The sequence below is a fragment of the Brassica rapa genome, chromosome A09 (genome assembly GCF_000309985.2).
Source record: "Brassica rapa cultivar Chiifu-401-42 chromosome A09, CAAS_Brap_v3.01, whole genome shotgun sequence".
Classification (NCBI taxonomy): Eukaryota; Viridiplantae; Streptophyta; class Magnoliopsida; order Brassicales; family Brassicaceae; genus Brassica; species Brassica rapa.
The window spans coordinates 36,600,075-36,628,052 of NC_024803.2; the positions used below are offsets into that span (position 1 = coordinate 36,600,075).

Here is a 27,978-nt window from a genome sequence, read left to right on the forward strand (position 1 = left end):
AACTATTAGTTTTCAAATGTTTTAGAATAGTTACTTTCCATCCAAGAAAAAAGTATGGACGATAATGAACCTTCAAAAATTTCTTTCAGACTGCAAAATACGAAGATTCACCTACAATTATACAAGTAACCTCATCATCAATGGTAAGACTGATCGATGAGTCCATGGCTATTAAGAAAAATCATCAAACAGCATCAGCTTCTGCCAAACTGTTCGTCGCTAACTTCCAATAAGAAGTGTTACTTATTGCTTATGGAACAAAATCTGAGTACGGGTCACTATTAGAAGCATATGCGAGGTAATACACACCATCAAAATTAAACCAATATGATACAATGAATATTCAAAAGCGAGCTTCCTCCACTATGAATTAACAATTGTCTACGTCAGTAATAAGACACGTCTCCATCACAAAATGAGATGTGTCCATCCATAAATCCATCATAAACATATGTCAACGCACTTCACCTTCCACCTAAGCAGTATTCACACTAGCATCACGTGACACACACGGCACAACATTTTATACAAATCAAAGTGTAGCCGAATAGTAGCAATTCTGAAAACGTAAGGACAAAAAATGGAAGAGACTTACGTTGATGCGGTTGGTGTGGACACGACAACGACGGAGACGACGGCGAGCTCGAAGAACAAAAAGAAGTTGAAGGTAATGGTTGCGATAGATGAAAGCAAGAATAGCTTCTATGCGTTGGAATGGGCAGTGGAACATCTCAAAGATGTTATGAGTGCCGAACCGGAAACCGATCAAGAAGGCGGTTTGCTTACGTTGGTTCATGTTAATCCTTCTGGTGCAACCGGTGAAAAAAAACAACCAACGCTTCTCATTTTATTTCTTTTTATTCACTTTTAAAAATTTGAATTATTGAGGGGTGTTTTGAAAACTCTTAGCTTCGGCGACAGATTCAGTTCCTGAATTAATGAAGAAAGCAGGAGTGCAGAGCACCAACTTGTTCACACCGGCGTTGGAGTTGTGTCGTGCCAAAATGGTCGGTGATCTCAGAACATGTGTATGTCTACATACCCTCACAAAACAATAATATAACAACATCTTATGGGTTTACATTGGATGAATTGAGATTTGAGAAGACCATCTGGAGTTTGTTTTTGGGGTTTTGTAGGTGAAGACTGAAACGATGATACTGGAAGGAGATCCAAAGGAGATGATCTGCCAAGCGGTCGAGCAAAATCACGTGGATCTTCTTGTTGTTGGTAGCCGTGGACTCGGCATGATCAAAAGGTTTACAACCTTTTCATTTTGTATATATTCGAGAACTTTTTGGTCAAATGTGTTGAACATTTGTTTGATTTGGGGGATATTACATGCAGGGCCTTTCTAGGGAGTGTGAGTGATTACTGTGTTCAACATGCGCAATGCCCTGTTCTCATTGTGAGACCACCTAAAGAAACCTCGACTAGTAAGTAGTAGTACAATACCAATGAACGTACGAGCAAGTGAGGAAACCACCATATCTGTGACTAGTTACTTTTTTTTCTTTTGTGGGAATGTGACGACTATTTTCTATTTTATCCAGTTTGTATGAACAAAAATAAAAAAGCGTCAGGTACACATTCCTTTTCACTGTAATTGCAATCACAACGACTCGAAACAAATAGTTAACCAAACCAAAGCCGAACTGATTCATGTTTCTTTCATATAGATTCCAAACCGGAAAACCGGTTTGATCGTTTGGTTAAAGAACTTTCTTAGAGAAAAGGGACGTGCTATACAGTTTCTAAATGCGAGTAAAACATGGAACGAGAGAGACGAACGTTACGATACACGCCAATGTACTTTGCTGTTTGGTATGTGTTAGCCCTGCATTGTCACCAAGTTAAATGACTTCTTCGTTAGCATTAACCAAACTCAAAATATAGAACTCTGGTTCGTACACGTTTCTACCTGTTGGCTCATTAAGATCTCCACAGCTACGTTTAGATCGTCATCGGCAGCAGCGAGTGCAACCTCCACTTGTGTCTGAATCAAACCCAGAGATTTTGAAACATGCATTTTTAGCTATTTGTTATTATTGGTATAAAATCAAAGAAACGTACCCTTTCAAAGCCCATGGCAACGAGTTTCTGGATTTGTTCTTCAGAAGCAGCAACACGACCCTGCGTTTAACAGTTTAATGAGAAGAAAAAAACTTCTAGATTCCTTGAAAGGGTTCAGCTCTAAGGCGAATATCTAAGCCCTAAAACTAACTTGGGATGGAGGCAGGACTGCTGCATTTGCTATTGGCACCTGTCTGAAAAAGGTTCACAAAAGCAGCTTAGGTTGAAGGAATGATGCATAGTAATCTGATAAGTTTATACATCATAGAAACTAAATACCTTGCGGCGGGGATTGGCTCTGCTATGCCAATCACGGTTGCATCAGAAAGGCGGTCAGGAGTGCTATCTTCCAAGAGTCTAGCATGGAGGTTTGGGTTTGTTTCTCCAGCTGGAGGGGTGGGATCACGGGCAGTACCGCTAAGAGTTCTACCTCTTCCCGGAAATCTACTATCCTCAGACGACTAAATGTGAAGTAGTATGGTTAGATCATACACCCACCAAGTCAAAAGGAAATGGCAGACAAGGTTAGCGTGATTTTACCTGATTAGATGCTTCCCTCTGTGGCAGCCATGAAGACAGGGATCTCCAAGCATTTCCTGTGGAGAAACCACTGTTCAAAGAACATTGTCATTACAATGTTCTCTAGGCAAGCAGTTCAGTTTTTTTAGTACGTAGTTAAGAGGTTCGCACCTGGATGTAGTGTTTTGTACAGAATAAGTGGGCATGTAGCTGGAAGGATTTCCACCAGTGCACATAATGAATTTGGGTCGCCTTACACAGCTTGCCTGAAAAGGAACATAGAATCTGAGTGAGCGATGATCAATCCAAAGAGAGACATGTTTATTGCAGGTTCAAGAAAATACTTACCATCCAGGACGCTGACTCAATGGTGGAGAAAAATGAAGAGCCGGGCATCAAGAAATTGAAAAGGCCATAAGAATCTGAAATCCAAAGCGACTAACTAATTATCTATCCGAGAAACTTCAGGTTAGAAAGCCAAAGGCAATGAAAAAGGTAGAATATCATACATGCAAATCCAGAGAGGATGCCACATAGGTGACCAAGCAGTGAAACATTTGTCATGAGAAGTTGGAATGCAATCAACAAGAGCCATGGATATCTGCAAATGGATACAAATTTTACACCATATGTGCAACAAAGAAAGAAAGTGAACATTAACAACCCGACAAGAAAGACAATAAGCTTACAGTTTAGCGGGCACGTTGAAGAGACCAAACACACTACACAGAAGAAAAAGATATATGAGATGCCTCATGAATACAAAGGAAGTGCCAAAATTATTATTAAAATAGCTATAAAAAAGTCTTAACCTCCTAGAGGTGACTCCACTAAGACTCGTCTCTATGACAATCATAGAAAACAAGATCCCAGAGAATCCAATCGCGCACTCATTCATGAGATGGTCATACTGATAGAAAGGATTATATCCCGCCAGTGATGCTATAAGAAGATGTAATACGGCATTGGTCGTTGCCAGCAAAATCGTGAGGTAAAACAAGCGGACAGATCCCATGATTCTCTCAAGCTCGGATCCCATAGGAACCAACGCCATCATGTTGAACAGCACATGAAGCATCGATCCATGGAATAAAATGGCCGTGTAAAACCTATAAACTGCATAGAAGATAACGGTGTAAAAGAATGAACAAAGGAAAAACAAACCAGGACAATTCGTATAAGACTTAACACTATGAGAAGATACCTTGGAAACGCGATAGAATTGCAGAGGGTAAGAAGCAGACTTCGTAGAAAGAGTCGTATCCAGTTAAGAGGCATATGAGGTAAATGATTCCACAGACTACAACCACTGAAGAGGTGAGGAAAGGTATTGCATTCCACCATTGTGAAACTCTTGTTTGAACCCCAGCCTACAAGAAAATAAGAACCCACAGCAAATCACAAACGAGTATCTGATTCCATAACTATATAAGACCCCTACTACTAGTAATAACTTATAACTAAACCTTTGTCCGAATCTCTACCTGGCTAGAGATAGAAACCTATTAGACCCTTTAATCAACTTTATTTCACTATTCTGATTGATCCCATTTTCAGTAGAATGGTGGTGCTTTAATATTCAAACGGGTGAAAGTTCTAATTACTAGATTCAGAACTCGAAGTACTACTACAGTCTACAGCAAACGATTCGCCACAAAAGCTAAGCTGAATCGAATTAAAAAACGAGTTAATTCTATCGAACGAACAACCAGCCGTGTGGATTTCAGCTATCAGCCATAGCTCTTGTTGACTAGCAGAGCTTCTCGGCGATTTGTGATGACGATTCAAGAAAATAGTTGAGCAGAAGGGGGAGATTTAGCAGATCTAACCTCGGTAACAATGTTCGGCCTCATCTTCAAAGTCGCGACGAATCAATCCTCTTCTCTGCTGATTATGTTTATTTGAATTTCGACGACGACCATGTAGTAAGCTTTACTTCTCCCCCACCGTAAAGACTCTTCTCGAGATCTTAACTCTTCGCCCGGTTTATTATTTCCGTCTTGCTTAAAGTTTCGCGAACCGGGTCTAACCGGATCGAACCAGATTTTTTTTTTTCTGTCCATTTTCATTATTCGAAATGATAAAAGGTTGGGAACATGGAGATGAGAGGTAAGATGAAAACTCTACAATTTACGCTAAGATTCAATATCCAAACACAATCGACCGCTTCTGTTTTGTATACTAATGATTGGATCATCGATCTCTTTGTGAATCAACTTCACTTTGTTACAACTTACAAGCATCATAACTTTTTTTTTTTATAATAATGTAATAAATATCAATAACCAAAAACACTTTCATATCTCAACAACAGAGCTTTCACCAAAACAGCAAAACTGTTGGATAAGACCAAATCATACATGAAAACCAGCGGTTGCAGCAAAAAGACACATAATAGAGAACGATCAAACAGTGAATACTCCAAGAACAGTTGAGAAATGAGATGACCATTGGTGGAAGACATGAGCGTTCTCCGCCACCGAACCTTACTCCCTATGGGTTGATACACCTGAGAACCAACTCACAGCTAGATGTCTGCTTCTTCCAAGCCCCCTAGTCTGGTACCTGGATCATAACTTACAAACAGCCTAAACTCGTTTCCTAGTTTGCTAGAGTGATGAGGCTTAAACACGCAAGGCCTAACACCCAACATCTCAGCCGCCCTATCTCTCTGCACATCTCCTACCAAAGACGTAATAATAATACCTCTCAGCTAAATGTTAACTAAACATAAAAACCGACTAGAGAAAACACATTGTACCTGTGAGAAGAAGTAACAAAGAATCCACTGGACTCGCCAGAAACGAAACCGTTTGCGTAACCCTTTCCAGACATTCCTTACTCTGCCAACCATAACCAAATCACGATCACTAATCTGCTTATTAGAAACGTTAACAACTTGAAGAAACTTTTTACCAAGTAAGGAGGATCTGCAACGATTATATGGAAGCAATGTTTAAGCTCCAAAGGCAACTCTTCAGGTTCGTTGTAATCATAAAACGTGAACTCACTTCCATATCTCTCAAACCTCATATCGTACTCCAACAACTGCACATGTAGACTCGGATCCTTCTTCTGACTCATCACAAACAACAAAAGAATCAGTTTCAAATACAAATTCAGTCTCTTACTTTAATCAAGAACTGATGTATTGTATTACCTTGAGATACACGTAAAGAGTAGGGCACGCGATGCAAGCGACTCTGCAGTTTGAGAATCTACTTGAGAGAGTAACCACTTCCTCAGCTACAGTCTCTGCCGTTTCAGGTTCGTACCAGAACTGGCTTAGTCTCCAGTCCTCAGTGACTAGCTCCACTTTATCTCCTCCGTCGACGGTGGACGGCGGCGGCGTGATTGTGTCGGTTTTGTTCTGGTCGGCTAGAAACTCCTGGAGCGCCGCCAGTGCTTGAGAGCTCAACACTAACGGATCGTCGTCTTCTAGATCTCTGTCTAGTTGAGCGGAAACGGCGCCGTTTGGTGTCTGGAGCTCATCTTCTCCTTCCATTTTTGGGTTTCAGGGTCGGAGTAAGTCGAATACAAGGAGAGGACTTAAACGGACACGGCGAAGTGAGTGTTTAGAGAGACTAGGGTTCTTGTTCTGTTCTGCTTGCGTTTATACAGATATTTCATAAATAGTCCCCAATGTTTTAAATATTTTCTCAAGAAATCCATGAACTTTGTCTTGTGTTTAACCACACAAATTTAAAAGTAAATTATCAACCACTTATAGTTGTTCAAAAAAAAAAAATATCAACCACTTACTATAAAAAAAAATAAAATACAAATTATCTACTTTAATCGTATAAAACACATCTGTCATGTTTTCATATCAAGACAAAGTTACATAATTTCAGAATTTATGAAAATCGAGTTTTATGTAAATTTCATTCAAATTTGTACATATCTGTTTAAAATATGAAAACATGGTGATTCTTTATAATTTATCTGAAATTTTTTAATTAATAAATGTATTCTTTTTCTTAAACAAACATTGTATCTTTACAAAATTAGTAAAAATTGGTGAATTGTATTATAATATGTTTTTGGGGGGTCAAATTGAAAAGCTATTTATAATTCCAAATCAGAAATGGCCACCGTTGTTGTTTTCCCTCATGTTCCCATCTAATCCTAGACTGGTGCCATTAATGAGATTTCGTACGCTTTCTCCTCTTCTCAGGAATCATTTTTGGCTCATGGGCTCTTCAGTTCATGACTGACAATTTTTTGTACCTTAGGTGGGTAAAGGCTTGTCAAAAGACGAGAAAGCTAGGAAGTTGGCTTTGCAACACTGGTTTGAGGGTTGAGGCAGTAAGAATATTCCTGTACCATTTGTCTTTTTTTTTGCTTGTGACTGTATTTAAGTTTTGTGTAAAGCCATGTGTGATCTTAATTTTTCTAGCTTAACAGATTGGTTCTCGACAGCGCTATGGCCACAATCTTCGGTTCTATTATCATGCCTGGCTCCATTGTGACAGTAACCAACCCGGTTTCTATTGGTAGGTTTGCTATTCAACAACCAAAAAGTGTGACAGTATCAGGAGTACATACATTTTACGAGCTAACATAGGCTTGACATACAAGGAAAAGAATTGAACCATGAAAGATGACCAAGATCAAAACTATATTAACAAAGCATCAAGTATCTTGGTCCAGTGAGCTACTGTGCTTAGTAGACCGATTATATATGCTCCTGACCAATGTTCTATTGTTTCTTAAGAACAGACTGGAAGAGAGGCATATGAAGTTGTGATTGAGAATAGCAAACTAATCTATAAGCAAAGTGGGATAGCTCTGGTCACAAAAGAAGGTCCTCCAGATGCAAAGTGTATTTTTGTCCTAAGCGTGTCTAAGATAATGTATACAAACATTAACAAGGTTCCATTTTCAAAACTTTCCTCGATGAAGACATTGAGGAATACGAGAAGCCTGTCCCAAAGGAGAAGATAATGAAACGTATAGACTCACACAAAGGAACGAAATCTTACCAATTAGCTGAGAGGCTACACTCGAGATGGAGTACTGGTGCAGGGCCTAGCATCAGTTGTATGAGAGATTACCCATCAGAGCTTCAGTTTAGGGTTCTTGAACAAGCTCAGCCATCTCCACGAGCTTCAAGCTTTTCAAACCCATCTCCTTTTGCCCCGGTTAGATCACGAGGAACAACTCTTGGAGAGGTCCTTTGGTTCAAGAACTCGAGAGTCTTTAGGTCTATATATATATACGAAGCAAATGCTCACCATGTAATGAAGTGACTAAGCTTGAATATTTTTTTGTTATGTACGACCCTGTCACTCGCTAATGAATGCACAAAGTGCCGAAACTAAAGGGCTTGAATGAAATATGATCTTCTTATTGTGTGCCTGCCTTGTAGAGCCTGCCTTGTTCTACAAGTCACCTTTTTGTTATTATCTTTTTCATATTTTTGTCGTGTGATTATTTTTAATCAATTACTAAATCATATAAAGTTGATGACTTGATGTCCCTTGAATGAATTTTACTCCTCAGCTGATTTTTAATGTACGTAGACAAATGCTAATCAAAATATATCAAACCAAACCAAAAGCTGTGTTTAAAAATTAAAACGACTGGTAGAGACAAGATGTGAAGTTACCAAAAGGTCCTTAGAGAAACCACAAAAGAAAAACCTAACCCTAAAGTCGTGTTCTTTATTAAGCTTTGGCTGCATCCACTCTTACCTTTGGTGCCGTTCTCAAACTAGTTTCTTTTCTCCAGGTGAGTTTCTTAGTTTTTGTTATGTCTTGCTCATTGCACCCTTTGAATTGCCTTCAGAATGTTTTTGTCTTGAAGATATACATATATTGTTCACTCTTGTTGATTAGATTGTGCTTCTGTTATCGAAGCTTGGTGTGATGATGCAGATCCACTTTTAGTTTCTTGTTTGATGATTGTTTGATGAATGCATTAGCGTATTTCAAATAAGATTGGTGTATTAGTTGCTTTCATATTTGAATCAATGCTAATGTCAAAGAGTTTGTATGAAATCTGAGAAAATTTCTATTGTTCATTGGTTTAGTGACACAAATATATGTATTTTTTTCTGGATTTAATTTGTTTCATGTCTATAATATTCATTTGATCATGCTTCTTGTTTAGTTGCCATTTTTTTGCCTAGTTATTGAGACATCATCGTTTCAATAGTATTATGCAAGCCAAATGTGCCGTTGATGAGTTGATCCAGATTTTGGAAATTGAGTGATGAATAAGGGTTCTTTTTTTGTTTTTCAAAAAAAAAAAGAATAAGGGTGTTAGTAGTTAGTTTTATCTTTTTCATTTCATTTTCATTGCTTTTTTTAATGTGATTTTGTTTTTGAATGTCTTATGTGGAATGTAGATTCTCCTTGCTTCCACTGCCTAACATTTACCTCTCCCGCTAAGAAAGATGTTGAATTCGAAGTTATTTGCTAAGGTTTCTCTCAAACCTTGTATACTTTTCGATAACTTAGTCTATTGGCTTACCCGTTTGGTTTTACTTACTTTCATTGTGTTACATTGTTCACCACCAGCCTGGAAGTGAAAGTGACAATGGAAGTAGCACCGAGGAAGAGTTAGATGAGGTTCAAGATACCAATACTGCTGGTGGTGCATCTCGTTATCTTCCAGGTGGCAGTGACACTGATGACGGTGATCTCCCTAAACGTGTTGTTCAGCCAGGCAAAGACAAGCGTTTTGAGGAGATGGTCCATACCGCTGAGCAGATGAAGCATGCGATGAACGTCAATAATTGGGTTAGTCTACTAGAGAACTTTGACAAGATCAACAAGCAGCTGGAGAAAGTTATGAGGATTAAAGAGGCTGTGAAGGCTCCAGTCTTGTACATCAAAACCCTTGTCATGTTGGAAGACTTCTTAAATGAAACTACTCTGGAAGCAAAGAATGAGATGAGCCACAGTAACTCCAAGGCTTTGAACTCAATGAGACAGAGGTTGAAGAAGAATAATAAGATGTATGAAGAAGAGATCAATAAATATAGAGAGTCTTCGGAAACCGAGGAAGCGAAGGTATCAGAGGAAGAGTTGTGTAATAAGGATCCAAAAGAGATCACATGGGAATGGATCAACCAAAAACTCAAAGAAGTTGTGTCTGCACGTGGAAGGAAAGGAACTGCTAGATCTGAACTGATTGATCAGCTCACACACCTGATGAGACTGGCCAAAACTCCAGCGCAGAAACTCGAGATCTTGTTCGGTCTTGTCTCCGCACAGTTCGATGTGAATCCTGGTCTTAGCGGACACATGCCTATCGACGTCTGGAAGAAGTGTGTGAACAACATGTTTACGATACTTGACGTTCTTGTCAAGTACGATAACATCGTTGTCGACGACGCGGTTGAGCCTGACGAGAACGAAACTTCGAGACCAGAAGACTATGATGGGAAGATTCGTGTCTGGGGGAACCTTGTTGCATTCGTGGAGAGGATAGATACTGAGTTTTTCAAGAGTTTGCAGAGCGTTGATCCTCATGCGCGTGAGTATGTGGAGAGATTGAGAGATGAGCCGATGTTGTTAGCTCTTGCTCAAAACATACAAGTCTACTTTGAGCGGTGTGGTGACTTTAAATCTGCGGCAAAGGTGGCTTTAAGACGAGTTGAGTCAGTTTACTACAAGCCTCAGGAAGTTTATGACGCTATGAGGAAACTGGCTGAGCAAGAAGATGATAGTACTGGACCTGTTGTTCCTCGTAAGCCTACTTTTGCAGAGAGTAGTCGAGCTATGATGGATGGTCTCGTCTCACTTATTTACAAGTATGGAGATGAAAGGACCAAAGCACGTGCGATTTTATGTGATATCTACCACCATTCTTTAATGGACAAGTTCGGGACTGCTAGGGACTTGTTGCTGATGAGTCATCTTCAGGACAATGTTCAGCATATGGACATGTCAACGCAGATCCTCTTTAACAGATCGATGGCTCAGCTTGGTCTTTGCGCGTTTCGAGTTGGAATGTTTACCGAGGCTCAAAGCTGCCTCTCTGAGCTGTGTTCTGGTCAAAGGGCGAGGGAATTGCTTGCTCAAGGTGTCTCCCAAAGTAGAAAGGAGAAGACTCCTGAACAGGTACATATTTTTCTTTGTAGTACACAATATTTTCTGTAGGTTCATATAACTTGTTATAATCTTAAGACCTTAGATGTAGCCTAAAGCTTCTCTTTGATCCTGGTAGTTCCATGTAGTGATGAAATTAAAGAAGTTCTTTACCATATAGAGTTTGTTCTTCGGCTAATCTTTGTGGTTATGATCTAAATTTTAGCTTATAGTTTATATAAATAATCGTTTTTACTAGGTCAGGACGTTCAAACATTTTGTTTTTTTTTTTTGTTTTTTTTGGTTCTAGAGATTTAGGAATCTTTCGGTTATAAAATTCGGTTTGGTTTCGGTTTCAGTTATTTTGGTTTCCGGCTAGATTTGAACCGATAAAATTTCGGGTCTAGTTTTATTCCTCGACTAATTTTAGATAATATAGTTAAAAAATGTTGGATAATTAGGGATTTTTAGGCTAAATCGGCAATTTGGGTTATTGGCATAAAAATATTGGAGAATTTGGACAATTTTAATTACTTCGGTGCATGTAAACAGTTAGCTTCAACATAAATATTAGAATGACATTATATCATCAACCTGCTTGCATGGAGTTCTCCTAGCTTTTACCATATTGATCGTCATTATTCATATAAGAGTGCTACACTGTTGGCCTATGTTATAATTTCATTTGATATCTATATTATAGCTAACTGTTTTACATCCTTTTGGTCCTGCCAGGAAAGATTGGAGAGGAGACGACAGATGCCATATCACATGCACATAAACCTTGAGCTTCTTGAAGCTGTTCATCTCATATGCGCCATGCTATTGGAAGTCCCTAACATGTCAGCCAACTCTCATGATGCCAGACGCAAGGTGATTAGCAAGAATCTCCGTCGCCTGATTGAGATCAGCGAGAGGCAAGCATTCACTGCTCCTCCTGAGAACGTCCGTGACCATGTCATGGCAGCAACTCGAGCTCTCACCAAAGGAGACTTCGAAAAGGCTGTTGAGGTTTTAAGCTCTCTTGATATATGGAAACTGCTCAAGAATCGCGAAACCGTTCTTGATATGGTGAAGGCTAGGGTCAAAGAGGAGGCGTTGAAGACTTATCTCTTAACATACTCAGCCTCTTACGAGTCCCTACGTCTAGATCATCTTGCTAAGATGTTTGGTCTCTCTGAGAACCAAGTCCACAGCATCGTGAGCAAGATGATGATCAGTGAAGAACTCCATGCATACTGGGACCAACCTACACATTGCATCCTCTTCCACGATGTCCAGCACAACAGGTTGCAAACGTTGGCTTTCAAGTTAATAGAAAAACTTGCTGTTCTTGCGGAGAGTAATGAAAGAGCAATGGAGGCTAGGACCGGTGGATATGGAGGAAGAGGTGGTGGAACAGAGAACAGGGGAATGCAGATGGACGGCACGAGCCCTATGGTCAGTCTCAACCGAGTTGTTCGCGCGTAGACTTACTTTGATCACATTTAAAAGCCAAAGGACTAGAGACATCCTAAGACTTTGTTGTCAATCTTTTTCTTCAAACTTGTTTTAAGACACCAGGAAACAGATGGGTTCTACTTTTATGTTCTGTTTTGGTTTTTATTGTTTGTGGTTAAGAGATTTTGACCTCTTTGGATTTATTTTTGTCTTTTCCCTAGCTATTTACATTAACTTTCTTTTTGTGGCTAAATAGCTATTTACATAAACTTGTAGCAACAGTTTTCATTGGCTGGTAATATAGAATAGTTCAACCAAGTGTGGACGGTCCGGTGGTCTTGAGGGAGCTTTGGCCCCAATACGGACCCGGGTTCGAATTCTGCTGGCCACCGTCGATTAAAATAGGGTGATAAAGGCAGCTCTCCAGGATGCCTTCTGCGGAGGTGTACGTAGGCGCTAGTCGGGTTCCCTCCAGGGTGTTCAGATTACCTGGATTATCAAAAAAAAATATAGAATAGTTCGTGCAACTGTTTTCATTGACCAGTCTCCATTGTTGTGGCTTTTAAAGAACTTATGTTTGTATCAAAACGGTGTAAAAGCAGAAGCTGAACGAAAGAATAACATAAATCAAGTCAAAATAATACTATCTCACAAGAAATAGATTCATGATTAAGAAGGTAGCTGAATAACACAAATATTCATGGTGTTTATTTAGTTCACTGACCTGGTTGCCTAAATGAAAACCATAAATATTTAAACAAAAAAAAATCAAACTAGCAGCAAGACCTAATTCTTTTATGTTTCTACTCTTTGCCTCTTGTTTCTTTCTTGGGACAAGAACATAAGATGAGGTGAAGCCGCCTGCAAACTATTCAAGTCGCGGTGTATTCTATCTCCCTCCGAATCATCATGGGGTTGTGACGAGAATTTTGATTTCTTCAAACGAGTAGCGTTCGTTATAACGTATGTGGCCATGTCTAAATCTCCTCGTCTCCCTTTGTAACCTTTCCACTCGAAAATTTCAAAACTGTGCAGGAAACACTCGGGAACAGAACTCGGTCGCTTCCAGCTCTCCGGGGTTTCTATACTAGTAAATTCAAGCTGATGTTCCTAATGAAGAGTACCAAACACTAACATCAATCATATCGGGAGGTGATAAAAAAATCATAATTATTTATTAAAAAAAAACGCTTGCTTACATCAGTGAGTTTGAGCGATCTTAGCTTGGGAGAATCTTGGAGCATACGAGTGACAAGATCCCACCAACCTTGAGCACATGTATTCAGTGTCAGATCAACGAGATTGTGGAAGATCATGCCACAAGGAGACAGAACCTGTACACAACAACAACATAAGTGAAGAAAAAACATTCCATTCCTTTTAGTTCACACATATATATGGTGTTAATGTACGTACCTCTAAAAAGGATAAACATAGGGTAAGCGAGCGGGCACAAGTAAAAGCTTTCAGAAACTTGTGGTTACGTACTGCAAAAGTCATTTCAACATGTGCAACTTCTAAGTTAGGCATATGCTCAATTTGATGGAAGTCGTAAAGGACATCATCTCGAACGTAAAGCCACACGAGAGACGGAGCATCTATAACAAACCCGCTACCCTTTTGGTTTCTTCCGTTATTATACATGATCAATTTCCCTAGAGAAGGAGGCACCATGAGAGCCACGTCCAGGTTATCATGGTGCACAAGGAGAAAGTCAAGATTAGGACAACCGGATAAAAGCCTTGTAAGAGACGACACCTTGTTGTCTGCGTAATCCACATCTACAAGTTTCAAAGTTTTCAGAGACGGGAGTCGAACAGAAAAAGGAACATCCAAACGAAAGCAATCATAGAGTTCCAAGGTTTCTAGTGTTTCACATGTATACATGCTACTCGGCAAGCTGATCATGGTCCCTCTCTCATTAGAAGGATGGATGATAGCTATAATCGCTTGCACACGGTGACAAACAACTGCGGTTTCAATCCAATTACCAACATCTATTGCTTGACACTTGGAACCTAGATTGAGATCCAAGGTCTCTAGAACCGGTGCCTTATTTGACATCAATGACCTGTAAACAAACTGCGTGAAGGTCGCATAGTTTTCATTACTGTAGCTGCAATCGGCATAATCAAGCTTTGGAACTAAACTCCAAAGACGCAGCCATCTTTTCGACAAACAACATGTGGCCATGACATGTTTCGTCGGGACACGTGACAGTATTCGGATGAGCAAGTCATCTGACAATTGACTGATCATGTCCATGTTTGTATATTTTCGAATAGAGATCACAATTCACGCATTCTCTACTTATAGAAGTCGATAACTTTTTTTTTGTTTTCCTATTAAACAATGGGGTTGATATTCCTTTTTTTTAGTGAATCGCATACTTTGCATAAATGTATTTGAGTAGTTTTCCTCTTCACTGATATAAATCTTATTTTCCTTTTTTATTTTATTTTCCTGTAATTAATCAGGATTATGATTATTATTACTATTATTTTAAACATGTGTGATTCATTCATTCTGTGAAACCTTTGTGTGTTAAATAAATCATTTATTAATAGGGGCACGGTACATGATGGGATTCTTGAAAGGCACGGCACGAAGGAGTAATTAGGGTTTTGCTCATTAGTGAGTATTCGATTACTGTGTTGTTACTTGTGCAGTACCCGAAATATAAGGTGATTGATTCTTGAGAGTGTTTTGGAGATGATAAAGACAGAAGAAGAAGCAGACTGGTTGGTTCCTTTGGTAGTCTCTTACATTAACTTGTGAAACAGTTATCATCGTCTTGCAATATAAAATCTTAAATGCCCCTGTTTATCATTGACCAGTCTCCATTGTTGTGGCTTTAAAGAACATATATTGGTCATGTTTGGATCAAAACAGTGTAAAAAGCATAAATTGAAGGAAAGAATTAACATGAAATTAAGTCAAAATAATATCTCACAAGAAATAGATTCTGATGCAAGAAGGGAGCTAAATAATTTCAGCCAAACACAAACATTCATGGGACTAGGTTTTATAGTTCATTGACCTCATTGCCTATATTACACTATTCCAAGGTAGAAGGCTAAATCGATTTCAAAGAAACGCAACCTCACTCAGAAGACAAGGCGTTGCCAAATGGAATAAGCCAGAGATCTTCAAAAAACCAACAACCGGACTTTGCAGCTGGAGAGGAGGTGACTTTTGTTTATAGGAAGTAGTCAGGTGTCCTTCGGGTCACATCTGGTTCTCCTCTCCTTGGGGCTGGTTCAAACTGTTTCACAATTTAGTCTTCATTAGTCTTTTTCTTCTTCTGCAGAGATAGAAAATGAACATAGCTTGCGAGATACCTGAATGAAGGTGTGGTTTCTGCAGTCATCGACCTCAAGAATAGAGGCCATGTTTCCACAACGATAACAATAGTTTGGTGCACTGAAAATAGTAACCACCTTTTGCTCCTGTCAATAGAAATAATAACAGTGAGTAAAGATTCTCAGGTTAGGCTAGTCTATGCAGGGAAAAAAGTTTGATTGAATTACATGTGCCCAGTTGAATCCATCCATAACCAGTTGATGCGCTCGAGCGATAAGTTTTAAGCTGTTGCTGTGGTTGAATTGTTCGGAAATGTCCTATGGAAACAAAAAAGAAAGTAAAGAATTACACACTTATCTGGAACAAACAAAGAAAAATGAGATTCAGGGCAGCTTCTGAAACTGAGGCTATGTGATTCAATACCTGACCAAATGTATATCCGGCACCACGAGGAGAGATTCCCCACCCACATCTGTCATCAGGATCAGACCATAGTAAGTCGCACATCGGTCCTTCATGTGGAACTTCTTGAACTCGGTCAAAGTTCCTAATGTTGTCAAGGGTCTCGATAGACGGTGACAATCCACCGTGAAGGCAGAATATTTCCGATTCCACCTGCAAACAGGACACATATGATATGAGATGGATAGCCTCCTTATTTGCTCGAACTAAACGTCTTAGAAAACACCATCAACTCAACTAGACAAATTATATTTTTAAAACATCCACTCTTGGCTCTCGAAAGTGTAAGTAGCAAATGCAATTTATATCACATTCACAGCATTGCAGAATAGAAACCATCTCAAACTGAAGTAGCAATTGCATTAAAAGCCAATCTTTTGACAGTATCGAATATTGAGTCATCTATATCATATATTAGTATATAAAGGTGCAACGTGATATACTAACCAAGGCTGTCAGTGGAAAATAGTCGAAGAGATCAGTAAATATCTTCCAAACATTCGCATTACCATACCTGAAAGTACAAGGAAGCTTTGTTAACCAAACTGCAAACGAAATAACCCAAAAGATTTTCGTACAGGCGTATAAGGAGGAGAGTCATGTATTTGATGGGCACTAACAAACAACAAAGGTATGCAAACAGACTACCACTGAGAACAGTCAAATGAACAAAGCAATATCATTCCGGACGATTAAAACCAACTAGCTAACGAAACAAGAGAAAATTAATAGTCTCCCATGCAAACACAAGAGCAGTAACAACCGAAAGCAAAGCGACGTGCAGACTACTAGTGAAAAAGAAGTATCGTGACATGAGTAAAAAGTGAGTTAGCAGAAACGATAAGGATGTTGGAGACTCACTTGCGCAGGCATTCATCATAAAATCCATACACCTGAGTAATCTGCCAGATTAAAAAAAAAAGTGTAATAAACCATGAGTCAGATAAAAAGTTGGAGGACAGAAAAGTACAGCAAACAGAAGATAGGAAAGCGCTTTAACTGCATGTAAATATTTGTATCATAGACAATACATAAATAAATTGTAACTATGAATGAATATCGGCTAAGATTTCAGTGACACAAGACAGTAAAAAAAACATGTCAATACATAATCAGAGAGTGAAAGTACAAGTAGAGACTTTACCTGACGACTTTCATGGTTTCCTCTAAGAATAGTGATTCGCTGAGGATACCGTACTTTCAAGCCAACTAACAGCTGGAAATGAAATTAAAATGTAAGAAGTGTATCATCATCGTAAATCTTATAAAAACTACATAAACATTAGGAAGAGAGAATATACAGTATACACACATGAGGTTTGATATAAAAAGGCAAAAGATGTATTTTTTTCCTAGGATATCAGATAATTATGATTATTGAACAAAAAGGAGATATGCAGATGGTATAAGGTCAATACCGTAACAGTTTCGACGGAATAATATCCACGATCGACATAATCACCCATAAATAGATAGTTGGTATCAGGGCACTGCAAAAGAGCGTAAGATAAACATATTCATCAGACAACAAAAAAAACTTAAAACCAGAAAAAAAAAATCTAAGCAGTATATCTAGATATATCCTCTGAGTCAAGGCTCCAAATAATTCTGATTACTCAATAAGCAAGCACTCAGAATTTGTATCACGCAGTCAGAACTAATCATTGCTAGGAAAGGTGAATTCTGAATAATAAAAAAAACAAAAATGTTAAATCTTAACGGCCATTATGCATATTATCAGCAAGTGTTATAGATCATACCATTCCTCCAATACGGAAAAGCTCTGCAAGATCATGGAACTGTCCATGAATATCACCACAGATTGTCACAGGGCTTTTGACAGGCTGCATTATTCAGGTCATGTATAAAAATTAGGTAAAGCAAGCAAAATGAATATCTGCTTATAATGAATTTAGGCTGGTTACACAATCTTCCACATGGGAAACCAAGAGACGCAAGATCAGGAACAAACCTGAACATTGCTTTCATCCATCAAGATCTCCTTAGCTTTCTCGCATAATGCTCTAACCTAAAGAAAATAAAACAAAAGCTGCATAAGTATGAGTGACACTAATATTTAATATAAAAAAACATAACATAATGGAGACAACATCTTGACATAAGCAGCAAACAGGTAGATAAGAGCTTTCTACAGATATTGATCAGTTTTCCCTCGTATCATCATCTCAAGAAGGTCTTTTTATCAAGTTGCAACCTCTCTCTTAAACTACTTGAAAACTACTTTCATTGTTTTACCCCAATTGTAAATCATAGTAACGCATCTACATAAAAAGATATTTTTGGGTGACCAATTCAGAAACTGAAATGAACACACGAGAGAGATATATATACACATACGTCGACCACTACTTAGCCCAGAAGGTCTTCTAGACAAATCAGAAATCAAATCGGATAATCACATACTCATACATAAAAAAGGATCAACCTTTCATTTGAAAACAAAAATCAGAGATCCAATCATGGATAGTGTACGGATCCAATTTAAACGATGAGAAACGAAATCGGGGGCACCTGTTGCTCGGAGAGAGGCTTGCACTGCATGAGCTGAGAGATCTGCTCATCGAGATCCAGAGTTGCGTCCGTCGGAATCGAATTCGCGCCCATTGCTTGGATTGGATTGGATTCTGCGTCGTCTTCGCCTTTTCGCTCTCTCTCGCAGAGTGAGAGGCAATCGAAAATGAGAGGGGCGCGTGAGGTTGAGTGGCGAGTGGAGTTTGTAGTAGCCTTTCGAGCCTTGTCGTCAATTTACTTTAATACCCTCAATGTTTAGAAACAAATCTCTTTTTTCTATAACTGTAGTGGGGCTTTTCTTGATTAATGAAAACATGTGTGGGTCAGAATGTGAAGGATTAAAAGAATAGGGTGAAACATGCAATTATATCGCATGGTGTTGTTGTGTCCGATCTAAAACAAGGGTTTTATCTCTCTCTCCTGAGCTTCGCCGTTGGCTTAACGACTACCGTTGAATTGATATCTTCCTCTCGTTTCCGATTCGATTCGATTCGATTCTCTCTCCCAATTTTTAGGTTCTTTCTCAATCTCTCTCTCTCGATTTATCAGATGGCTAGATTTGGATCTCTTCTAATTTCGTCGTCTTTAGTTGTTTGATAGATTTAATTTAGGTTTCCTGTTTCCTCCTTAGCTCAGCTGCTATCTGATTCCTTTGGGATTGCGTTTCTCTGCTAACCTAAACCTTATGTATTTTGACTTTTGCCAGGTTCCAAAGATACAAAGTTACTCTCTTTCGTTGTTTCTGCTGGAAAGTTGAAAGCTTTTTCTAGATTTTTAGGAACATTCAGTTATGAGTACATCATGGGCAGACGTGGCTGATTCAGACAACGCCGCTTCCAGGGCGAAGCCTGCTTACGTTCCCCCTCATTTAAGGAACAGACAATCCGAGCCTGCTGCTCCTTTGCCAGGAAATGACCGTGGTGGAGGATACGGTGGTCAACCCTCTCGCTGGGCTCCTGGCGGTGGTGGCGGTGGAGGTGGTTACAGGGCTGATGCAGGGCGTACCGGTTACGCTTACGGTGGACGAGGAAGTACTGGTGGTGGTGGTGGTTGGAACAACAGAGGTGGAGGAGGAGGAGGAGGATGGGACCGTGAAGTGAATCCCTTTGGAGATGATGTTGATCTAGAGCCTGCCTTTACAGAGCAGGAGAACACCGGCATTAACTTTGACGCCTATGAGGATATCCCCATTGAGACCAGCGGCGGTGACGTGCCTCCTCCTGTCAACACGTTTGCGGAGATTGATCTTGGGGAGGCGTTGAATCTCAACATCAGGAGGTGCAAGTACGTGAGGCCGACGCCAGTGCAGCGTCACGCGATTCCCATACTGCTTGCTCAGAGGGATTTGATGGCGTGTGCTCAGACGGGGTCTGGGAAGACCGCTGCTTTTTGCTTTCCGATCATTAGCGGGATCCTGAGAGATCAGAATCCGCAGAGGCCTCGTGGGTCAAGGACGGTTTATCCTCTTGCTGTTATCCTCTCGCCAACAAGGGAGCTGGCAAGCCAGGTAATGTTGAGAGAATCTACTCATTTCCGGTGTTCGAAAAGCATCTTTGTTTCTCATTCTGTGTTTCTTTTTGGCAGATACATGATGAAGCCAAAAAGTTCTCATACCAAACTGGTGTGAAGGTTGTTGTTGCTTATGGAGGAACACCTATTAACCAGCAGGTAATTAATTATCATACACAGTTTTTTTCTGCTGGTTATTGCGTCATGCACGCTTAGACCGCTGTTGTCTATTTTATAACACACTTAACTGATTTGGTTCTTTCTTATGCAAGTCTCTCATTTGTTGATAATATGTTTTGTTTTTTAAGTCCGCAATGCATAATAAATCTTACAAACTCTTCTTTTATGCTAGTTAACATTGCCATTTCGCTTACATCATCATTGCGTAATAAGCAGAAGCATTATAGTTACTCCTGGTTACAGCTACTGTTAGGTGTTTATTTTGCAATAATCGATTAGTTGATCTCATCTTTTATTGTTTGTACAACAGCTAAGGGAACTGGAGAGAGGAGTTGACATCCTTGTGGCAACTCCTGGCCGGTTGAATGATTTGCTAGAGAGAGCTAGAGTCTCGATGCAGATGATTAAGTTTTTAGCTCTCGATGAGGCGGACAGGATGCTGGACATGGGTTTTGAACCACAAATTAGAAAGATTGTTGAAGAGATGGACATGCCTCCACGTGGGATGAGACAAACAATGCTGTTTAGTGCTACGTTTCCTAGGGAGATTCAGGTTGGCTTTAACTTAATCCATTAAACACCCTTTCCTTACTCTTATTTATTAGAGGATAACAATGTTCTTCCTTTTATATCTGTAACTTTGTGATGGTAAGCCTTTGATGGTTTAGTTCACAAGAAGGTTTGGTTCCTTATGTTAATACCAGTTTATGTGTTTCTTGTACAGAGACTCGCTGCTGATTTTCTGGCAAACTATATATTTTTGGCTGTGGGAAGGGTGGGTTCAAGCACTGACTTGATTGCCCAAAGGGTTGAATTCGTCCACGAGTCTGACAAGAAGAGTCATCTCATGGATCTGCTACACGCCCAGAGAGACACTGGCAACCATGACAAGGTAATGATATAGTTACCATCTGTTTTACTTAGCTCTGACTAATACTTGCTTTGCTGTTCTTGTTATACACAGCAATCATTGACATTGGTTTTTGTGGAGACGAAGAGAGGAGCCGACTCATTGGAGAACTGGTTGTGCATGAATGATTTTCCAGCAACCACCATTCACGGTGACAGAACACAACAGGTTCGTTGACTTGATTGAATGATAAGGCTTTTTGTTACCTGTTTGACTAAATCTGACTTACTTCTTTATGTTACTAAAGGAAAGAGAAGTGGCACTGAAGTCATTCAAAAGTGGGAGGACACCCATTTTGGTCGCAACAGACGTGGCAGCACGTGGACTTGACATTCCACACGTGGCTCATGTGGTTAACTTCGATCTACCAAATGACATTGATGACTATGTTCACCGCATCGGGAGAACAGGACGTGCAGGCAAATCCGGCGTAGCTACAGCTTTCTTTAATGAGAAGAATGCGCAGCTGGCTAGGCAGCTCGCTGAGCTGATGCAAGAAGCTAACCAAGAGGTGCCTGAGTGGCTCACGCGATACGCTTCACGTGCTTCATTTGGCGGGGGTAAGAAACGGTCTGGTGGAAGGTTTGGTGGCCGTGACTTCAGAAGGGAAGGCTCTTACGGCGGTAGGGGAGGAGGCAGTGGTGGCGGTGGAAATGACTACTATGGTGGAGGAGGAGGAGGAGGCTATGGTGGCGGTGGATATGGTGGTGCACCAAGTGGTGGCTATGGTGGACAAGTGACCAGTGCGTGGGATTAGCCAATTAAGGCTTCCCAAATTTTCTGTCCTTTTAACTTTGACTCTTTATTTCTTCTCTTCTATATTCACAAGAGAGCACATTGTATTTTGACTCATTCAGAATAAGATAGTCATCTAGGTGAGTCTCTGTTTTTGTTTTCAGGCTAGACAGTAGTGTTTCCGATTTTGATCTTGTTCTTGGTTTCTTCTAACAAATTCATTTGTTGGTTTGGAATCCAATTTGTCCTACTTTCCTTTGTTGTGGACTATCTTTCTTGGTGAAATACAATCTCTCTTTATATCCTTTGTCAACTTTATGCTTACAGATATTATTTTGGTTTGGTTTATTCAGATTGGTCACAATTTAATTGTTTGGTTCGGCTTTCGGTTAATTTTGGTTTTTAATTTTCTGATAAAATAGAATATTTTGGTTAAATTCGGATAGTTTTGGTTAATTTCAATCAATTTTGATTGATTTAGGACATTTTCTCTTGTGAAAATTGAAACCGAACCGCCATCAAATCATCTTTTTCAAAACTCTACCAAACTAAACCAATCTCAAAACTCCCAACCAAACCAAGAACTGAAAATTTCGGTTCGGTTAGGTTAGGCCCTTACAAAAACCGCAGGCCTAAGTTACAGAGATCCTCAACTCTATTTCTTAAGATAAAAGTGTAGTAAAATTTGTTGCTGTTCGTGAATTGACAGCAGATAAGGATACAAGTCTATAACATATGAATTTGAACAACTAATGCTATTCATCTTCTGAATCCTCTTCAAGTTCACTTCCTTCCACAATCTCTTCTTCTTCAGAACCTTCTTCCTCAGGGCCATCATCGTCTACCTTATCAAGCAAAAGTTCCTCCTTAGAGACCATGCCTAACCCTCTAGCCCGGTAAAGAAACCCTGTTCTCATCACATGATAGAACTTATCTCTAAGACGAGTGAGAGGATGCGGATCCACTAGCTTTCCACGACGATACCCTTCTTTGAGAATCACAGTTGTCGTCTTACACTTCAACGAAAGGTAGAAGATCCCAGGGTACCGCGTGAAGAGCCGAGTGAACTTATGAGGAATGTTCAGCTCACCTCTCATGCTTCTCAAGTAGTTCCTCTTGGTTTTCTTGTGGATGGTCAAGCTCAAGAGCTCGTGCAACACTCCCACAGCTCGTTTCTCCATGAGATCGCTCTCAGGGTCGATGTTACTCGCGTCGTCGTAAGGAGATATGTAAGGAAGTTTCTGAAACTCATCCATCCACGCCTTGACCTTCTTCTGAGCTCCATACCCTCTAGGAAAGCTCATAGGGAAAGTCAATGCTGACTGTCCTCTCTTGAACTCACGGTAAAGACCATCCTCACTTGTAACAGCATCCCTCTCGTTTCGCTTCTGCAGAGCCGAGAAGGCGAACTCGTCGCGCCAAGTCACGAGCTTTAGACAAGGGTTTCCGTTAGAGGCCTTGACGAAGCAGAAGTGGTCAGGGTACCTCATGACCAGCGTCTTCTCGTAGTTGTCTGGTAAGCCGAGATCGAACTTGAGAGAGTGGAGTGATCTGAGAGAGACGGTTCTCGTTCTCATCATCATCAAAAGTCTACATAACCTCTCCACTGTATCACTCTCGTGGCTTTGATGAATGATATCTTCTTGTGAGTCGAGCATTAACGCTGTCTCCGTTAGCTTGAAACAGGGCAAGCTTGCGTAACGAGCGTGCGGAAACTCGTGAAACAGAGTCGGATACCTAAAAACAGAGTAAGATACGTTCAAAAACAGAGTATACCTTCAAAAAACAGAGTCGGATACAGAGCTTCTATAAATTCCATCAAGATTCAATTTTTATCAATCAGATGAGATTGAAGGAGAAGGTGATTGATTACCTGCGCAAGAAGCGAAGAACAGGGACGGTGAGACCGAGGAGTTTCTGCCAATCAGCGACGGATTTCGCGGTGAGGAAACCGGTGGGAGATCGTTTAATGGCGTCTTTGAGAATGCAAGCTGCTTTGAGATCGGTTTCGGTGTCAATGATGTGATCGAGGTTCTTGTTCTTCACCCATTTCAATCTCACTTTCGCCATTGCTCCCATTTCTCGCCATTGTTGATGCTGATGAAACAGCTTGCTCATTGAAAAGAGGAAGCTTTTGGATTTGGCGAACATCTTTATCGAACGTTTCGAGTATCAGATGACGCAAATGAGGAAAAGGGTTTAGGGTTTATCTCAGAGTTTGCTAATGTCAATGGAAAGATAGTGAAAAGCGAGGGGGCGAGTGAAGCAGACAAGGTGCTCGACGAAATTACTGAGTGAATCTGAAAGCGAGTTTTTTTCCGACTTCTAATAGTAGGCCAGCCTTTTAACTAGTGTTGTGCATTCGGTAGGAACCGAAGCAGACAGAACCAAAGTTTTCGGTTTTCTGTTTGATTCGGCCATAACAACCAGAAAACCTGAATAAACCGAAAAAAAACAAGAAATCGAATAAATCAAAAGAAACCGAATTTTGCACCCCCAAGTTTTTTTTTCTTTTCTACTAAATTAACCGAATAACCTGAGCTTCGAACCGAACCAAAATTTAGTTCGGTTTAATGTGATGGTATTTTTCTCAAAATAAAAAAAAACCGAATAAACCGATCCATAGAAAAAACCGTCTAAACCGGATGCCCAGCTCTGCTTTTAAGTTTTAACTGGCTTGGTCATGTTTTTTACAGAGAGAACCTAAACAAGTTTCGACTTTTGTCGGCGGTGAAACCAAATTTGCATAACCAATCAAGAAACACAACTCGCGTCTCTGGAAGATTTGGCTCGTGCTCTTAGACTCTAGTCCTGAGGCTGTTTGGTTGAAAAACTTGCGAAGCTTGGATTGGAGAATCATGGAATCGAAGAAAGTGATGGAAGAGGAAGAAGAGATGTGGAGGAGAGAGATAGTGACAAGCGTGATGAGGATAGTGAGCACAAGATTGCCACAGAGAGATCTAATATCTCTCCTTCTCGTTAGCCCTTGGCTCTACCGCACCCTGGTCTCTTACCCTTCCATCTGGCTGGTAAACAAAAGTTTGACACTACTTCTCAGCTCTTTCCAAGTTTTCAATTTCACCACAATGCTCTTTTTTCAGAACATTGATTTGCGTGAGAGGACCAATGCAGGGGATAGGCTGTTAGCTGCTCTGTCCTTGGTTAGTTTAAAACCACAAGTTTGATACTTTGATATATTGTGAGTGTTGGGAATGTTCATTGTGGTTTGAATTTTTCAGCCAAGATATCGTCAAGTGAAGCATATCAATCTTGAATTTTCCCAGGGTGTTGAGGACACTCATCTTCAACTTGTGAAAAGCCATGTAACTTTTTTGTGCACATTACTACTAGTTATTAGCCGTTTGAATTACTCACAATGTTTCGGGGTGCTGTATGAACATTTTTCAGTGTCATGATGCGCTTTCAAGCTTAGAATGCTTGAATCTGAACGGGTGCCAGAAGATATCAGACAGTGGAATAGAAGCTATAACTAGCATATGTCCCAAGTTAAAAGTTATCTCTATCTACTGGAACGTGAGGTAATATTATGTCCTTCTAAATTTTGTCACACTTCTTGATTTTACCTCATCATAGGAAGCTAATTCTAGATTTTATTTGACAGGGTGACTGATGATTGCATTAGACATCTAGTGAAGAATTGCAGAAACATCATTGATTTGAACCTAAGTGGCTGCAAGGTATCTTAATCCATATATTCTTTGGAGTTTTTATTTTTGATGAGTAGCTATAATTATATCAATGGCTTACACAAATGGGTACCTCCTCTCGCTTCTATGTGCAGAGCATAACAGACAAAGGTATGCAACTAGTAGCTGAAACTTATCAAGACTTAGAGGCACTGAATATCACCAGGTAACTAAAATGTTGCCTAACCCTGTGGTTATTTAATTGTGATGGATAATCCACAACATTGTTGTATAATGTCATTTTTCATTAGTCGATAAAAATGTGATTTACTGATTTGTAAGTTATTTGAATACTTATGGTGTTTGGTCTTGTTTGTTTATGATGGGACCAGGTGTGTTAAGATCACAGATGATGGATTACTTCATGTGCTACAAAAGTGTTCCTCTCTGCAGACCTTAAACCTCTATGCTCTTTCAGGGTATCATAAGAAGCATTATTTCCATTTGTCTCTGGCTATATTGAAAATCTAGCTGATCCAAGTTGTGGAACTTATATTGCAATTCTTTGCAGCTTCACAGACAAAGCTTACAAGAAGATATCTCTTTTGGCTGAGCTAAGGTTCTTAGACCTGTGTGGTGCTCAGGTATTAGTTAGTGAATCGCAATTCATTTGGTTGCATTGTCCTTTTTCATTTTGTAGATAAATGTGTTTATTCAAGATCTTGGATGTCTATCAAATAATACTAAAGTTTCAATTGCTATCAGTTCCATAGACAGATTGAATACATTAGTTAAAGATTTTTCTGATCTACGATATAGTCTGTAACTAAGAGTGCCACTTTGGTTGTCAGAACTTATCTGATGAAGGGCTTGGTCATATAGCTAAGTGCAACAAGCTAGAGACTCTCAACTTGACATGGTAAGCTAAACTCTCACCTTAGAAGAAAGATAATGAGCTAAAAACTGCGTCTTCATTCCAAATGCTACTTAAACATGGCAGGTGTGTGCGTATCACAGATGCAGGTGTGATTACCATTGCTAATAGTTGCACCTCCCTCGAATTTCTCAGGTACTAGCTCCAATTCTTTAACTGGTTCCTTCATTTTGTTTTATGATTTCTTTTTGCTGACACTATTCAATGAAAACAAAAACAAATTGCAGCTTGTTTGGAATAGTTGGGGTGACTGATAGATGTCTGGAGGCTCTCTCGCAGACCTGTTCTGCTACACTCACCACTCTTGATGTCAATGGCTGCATCGGCATTAAGGTGTGTGTACTATAAATATTTTCAATTTTTCTTTTTTCCATCCTCTGCAATGTACAGTTTTTGATTTTGTTTGTCTTTACCTAATGTTAACGGTATGATTAATTATGCAGAGACGAAGCCGTGAAGAGTTGCTTCAGATGTTCCCTCGTCTGATATGCTTTAAAGTACACAGCTAATTTGCTCTTTGACTCCAGGACTCTCAACAATATCTACCCTGTCTTTGACAAGAGTACAAAGACATCTCTTGGTCTGCCCTTTGTCTATTTTTTCCTTCAGTGTGGTGCAGCATGTTGAGTCTGGAGCTTTTGATCAGTCATGTAATCTCGACGTCCCTTTACGTCCTGATTATATTATGATCTCACACCAAGAAACATTATTGCTACTGTCATCTATAAAGACCGCATCTGTTAGACTCCATAAATACATGTTAATGGAGTATTGTTTGTACCATCTTGTTATTTTTTCGTCAGTAGCTCTCGGCTTATGGATGTGCTAGTTTTGGAGAAGAAAGACTATGTTATGGGGAAATGGGAATGTGTTTTTGTTTTTGTAGTCAAGCTATATTTGGTAATTTACTGATAAATCTTCCATTTCACATAGGCCTAAGCGATCTTTTAGACTCCACAAATACACTTTGTTGGAGTATTTGGTGAAGCAACTTGGTGGCATTACCTCATAAAATAGTTCTGTATGAAGATCCAATGCCGTAATGGTTTGGTTATTATTCAGCCAATGAAGAGATCCATTTGCAAATGTGGATATTTTATCAATGTTAAATTGATTGTTTACATAGGGAAAATAAATGCATGTTCGCTCGCCGTTGCTGAGGTTAAAGACGTGGGTCTTAGTATGCATGCTCCTGTGGCGATGTCTTTCCCAAATCCTACATTGATTGGTGATTTTGACCGACCTAAAAGTAAAATATAAAACAACATTATTCTGATTATGATATATATAGTAATGTATTGTTAGTAATTTGATTAGCACACTCGAGGTCGGTTTGACATTTTTATGGATTTAGGATTTTTTTTCGGTCAACCTTTAAAATTTATATTTTAAAATGGCTACTAATTTCTTAAGCAAATGAATAATATTTTAGGTTTAATCTAATTTATTAAAGTTTAAATTTTTGTATAGTATATATAACTAATATTTAATAATTAAGACATGGAAACATAAGGTCAGGTTTTGGTCGTGAGACACACCAACACTTACTGAATTAAAGAGTGTTAAGTACCTGATAAGAATGTGTAGTTTCGCAAAAAAAATCAGGAGAAAGTATCCGAAATTTTCTAATTGTTGGGTTAATTACATATATGTATCCAGCTATGTCATATTTAGGGCCTGAGTTGTTCAAACGCA

General features: G+C 39.5%; 9 protein-coding genes and 1 long non-coding RNA gene across 14 annotated transcripts; 5 read left to right on the forward strand and 5 right to left on the reverse strand.

The window, feature by feature from the left end:
• The first annotated feature begins 318 nt into the window (after positions 1–318).
• LOC103841722 (universal stress protein YxiE) lies at positions 319–1,600 on the forward strand. Of its 4 annotated transcripts, none has more exons than XM_033280157.1 (4): positions 319–809; positions 910–1,028; positions 1,140–1,258; positions 1,348–1,600. In XM_033280157.1, exons 1-4 carry the CDS (start codon positions 581–583, stop codon positions 1,442–1,444), a joined length of 564 nt encoding a protein of 187 aa, XP_033136048.1. In that variant the 5' UTR covers positions 319–580; the 3' UTR covers positions 1,445–1,600. The 4 variants fall into 4 exon arrangements, with proteins under 4 accessions (XP_033136048.1, XP_033136049.1, XP_009116521.1 ...); XM_033280158.1 differs by having other exon boundaries at positions 323–809; positions 922–1,028; XM_009118273.3 differs by having other exon boundaries at positions 453–818.
• Positions 1,595–4,651, reverse strand: LOC103841723 (rhomboid-like protein 15). 2 transcript variants are annotated; one of them, XM_033280109.1, is made up of 13 exons: positions 4,422–4,651; positions 3,797–3,962; positions 3,405–3,708; positions 3,282–3,314; positions 3,102–3,193; positions 2,941–3,014; positions 2,764–2,858; positions 2,614–2,683; positions 2,353–2,534; positions 2,227–2,267; positions 2,074–2,141; positions 1,922–1,996; positions 1,595–1,837 (listed from the first exon to the last, which is right to left on the reverse strand). In XM_033280109.1, the coding sequence occupies exons 1-13, from the start codon at positions 4,443–4,445 to the stop codon at positions 1,832–1,834; spliced, it is 1,230 nt and encodes a 409-aa protein (XP_033136000.1). In that variant the 5' UTR covers positions 4,446–4,651; the 3' UTR covers positions 1,595–1,831. The 2 variants fall into 2 exon arrangements, with proteins under 2 accessions (XP_033136000.1, XP_009116525.1); XM_009118277.3 differs by having other exon boundaries at positions 1,613–1,837; positions 2,074–2,133; positions 2,225–2,267.
• Positions 4,652–4,832: 181 nt separating this feature from the next.
• On the reverse strand, positions 4,833–6,352 carry LOC103841724 (EEF1A lysine methyltransferase 1). Its single transcript, XM_009118278.3, has 4 exons — positions 5,753–6,352; positions 5,509–5,667; positions 5,354–5,435; positions 4,833–5,274 (listed from the first exon to the last, which is right to left on the reverse strand). The coding sequence occupies exons 1-4, from the start codon at positions 6,095–6,097 to the stop codon at positions 5,120–5,122; spliced, it is 741 nt and encodes a 246-aa protein (XP_009116526.1). The 5' UTR covers positions 6,098–6,352; the 3' UTR covers positions 4,833–5,119.
• A 340-nt stretch (positions 6,353–6,692) lies between these two features.
• On the forward strand, positions 6,693–15,163 carry LOC103841725 (eukaryotic translation initiation factor 3 subunit C). Its single transcript, XM_009118279.2, has 4 exons — positions 6,693–8,325; positions 8,945–9,019; positions 9,117–10,664; positions 11,367–15,163. The coding sequence occupies exons 2-4, from the start codon at positions 8,993–8,995 to the stop codon at positions 12,099–12,101; spliced, it is 2,310 nt and encodes a 769-aa protein (XP_009116527.1). The 5' UTR covers positions 6,693–8,325; positions 8,945–8,992; the 3' UTR covers positions 12,102–15,163.
• Positions 12,382–14,336, reverse strand: LOC103841726 (F-box/FBD/LRR-repeat protein At4g26340). Its single transcript, XM_033278521.1, has 6 exons — positions 13,488–14,336; positions 13,271–13,405; positions 13,076–13,181; positions 12,796–12,803; positions 12,613–12,676; positions 12,382–12,560 (listed from the first exon to the last, which is right to left on the reverse strand). Exons 1-6 carry the CDS (start codon positions 14,334–14,336, stop codon positions 12,382–12,384), a joined length of 1,341 nt encoding a protein of 446 aa, XP_033134412.1.
• On the reverse strand, positions 14,979–18,598 carry LOC103841728 (serine/threonine-protein phosphatase PP2A-4 catalytic subunit). Its single transcript, XM_009118281.2, has 11 exons — positions 18,369–18,598; positions 17,809–17,865; positions 17,597–17,680; positions 17,255–17,326; positions 16,981–17,052; positions 16,698–16,738; positions 16,284–16,350; positions 15,798–15,989; positions 15,602–15,691; positions 15,413–15,520; positions 14,979–15,336 (listed from the first exon to the last, which is right to left on the reverse strand). The coding sequence occupies exons 1-11, from the start codon at positions 18,459–18,461 to the stop codon at positions 15,271–15,273; spliced, it is 942 nt and encodes a 313-aa protein (XP_009116529.1). The 5' UTR covers positions 18,462–18,598; the 3' UTR covers positions 14,979–15,270.
• On the forward strand, positions 17,757–18,259 carry LOC117128220. Its single transcript, XR_004451469.1, has 2 exons — positions 17,757–18,030; positions 18,219–18,259. It is a non-coding gene; the product is annotated as an uncharacterized LOC117128220 (long non-coding RNA).
• A 91-nt stretch (positions 18,599–18,689) lies between the features above and the next one.
• LOC103841729 (DEAD-box ATP-dependent RNA helicase 11) lies at positions 18,690–22,006 on the forward strand. The gene is made up of 7 exons (XM_009118282.3): positions 18,690–18,883; positions 19,075–19,875; positions 19,953–20,036; positions 20,368–20,610; positions 20,782–20,949; positions 21,022–21,135; positions 21,215–22,006. Exons 2-7 carry the CDS (start codon positions 19,159–19,161, stop codon positions 21,722–21,724), a joined length of 1,836 nt encoding a protein of 611 aa, XP_009116530.2. The 5' UTR covers positions 18,690–18,883; positions 19,075–19,158; the 3' UTR covers positions 21,725–22,006.
• On the reverse strand, positions 21,782–23,853 carry LOC103841730 (protein WHAT'S THIS FACTOR 9, mitochondrial). Its single transcript, XM_009118283.3, has 2 exons — positions 23,576–23,853; positions 21,782–23,439 (listed from the first exon to the last, which is right to left on the reverse strand). The coding sequence occupies exons 1-2, from the start codon at positions 23,851–23,853 to the stop codon at positions 22,458–22,460; spliced, it is 1,260 nt and encodes a 419-aa protein (XP_009116531.1). The 3' UTR covers positions 21,782–22,457.
• Positions 23,854–23,866: 13 nt separating this feature from the next.
• LOC103841731 (F-box protein At3g58530) lies at positions 23,867–27,211 on the forward strand. The gene is made up of 12 exons (XM_009118285.3): positions 23,867–24,731; positions 24,804–24,863; positions 24,942–25,025; positions 25,111–25,241; positions 25,325–25,400; positions 25,505–25,575; positions 25,742–25,828; positions 25,921–25,993; positions 26,201–26,268; positions 26,350–26,418; positions 26,511–26,616; positions 26,727–27,211. Exons 1-12 carry the CDS (start codon positions 24,561–24,563, stop codon positions 26,790–26,792), a joined length of 1,062 nt encoding a protein of 353 aa, XP_009116533.1. The 5' UTR covers positions 23,867–24,560; the 3' UTR covers positions 26,793–27,211.
• The last annotated feature ends 767 nt before the right edge of the window (positions 27,212–27,978 follow it).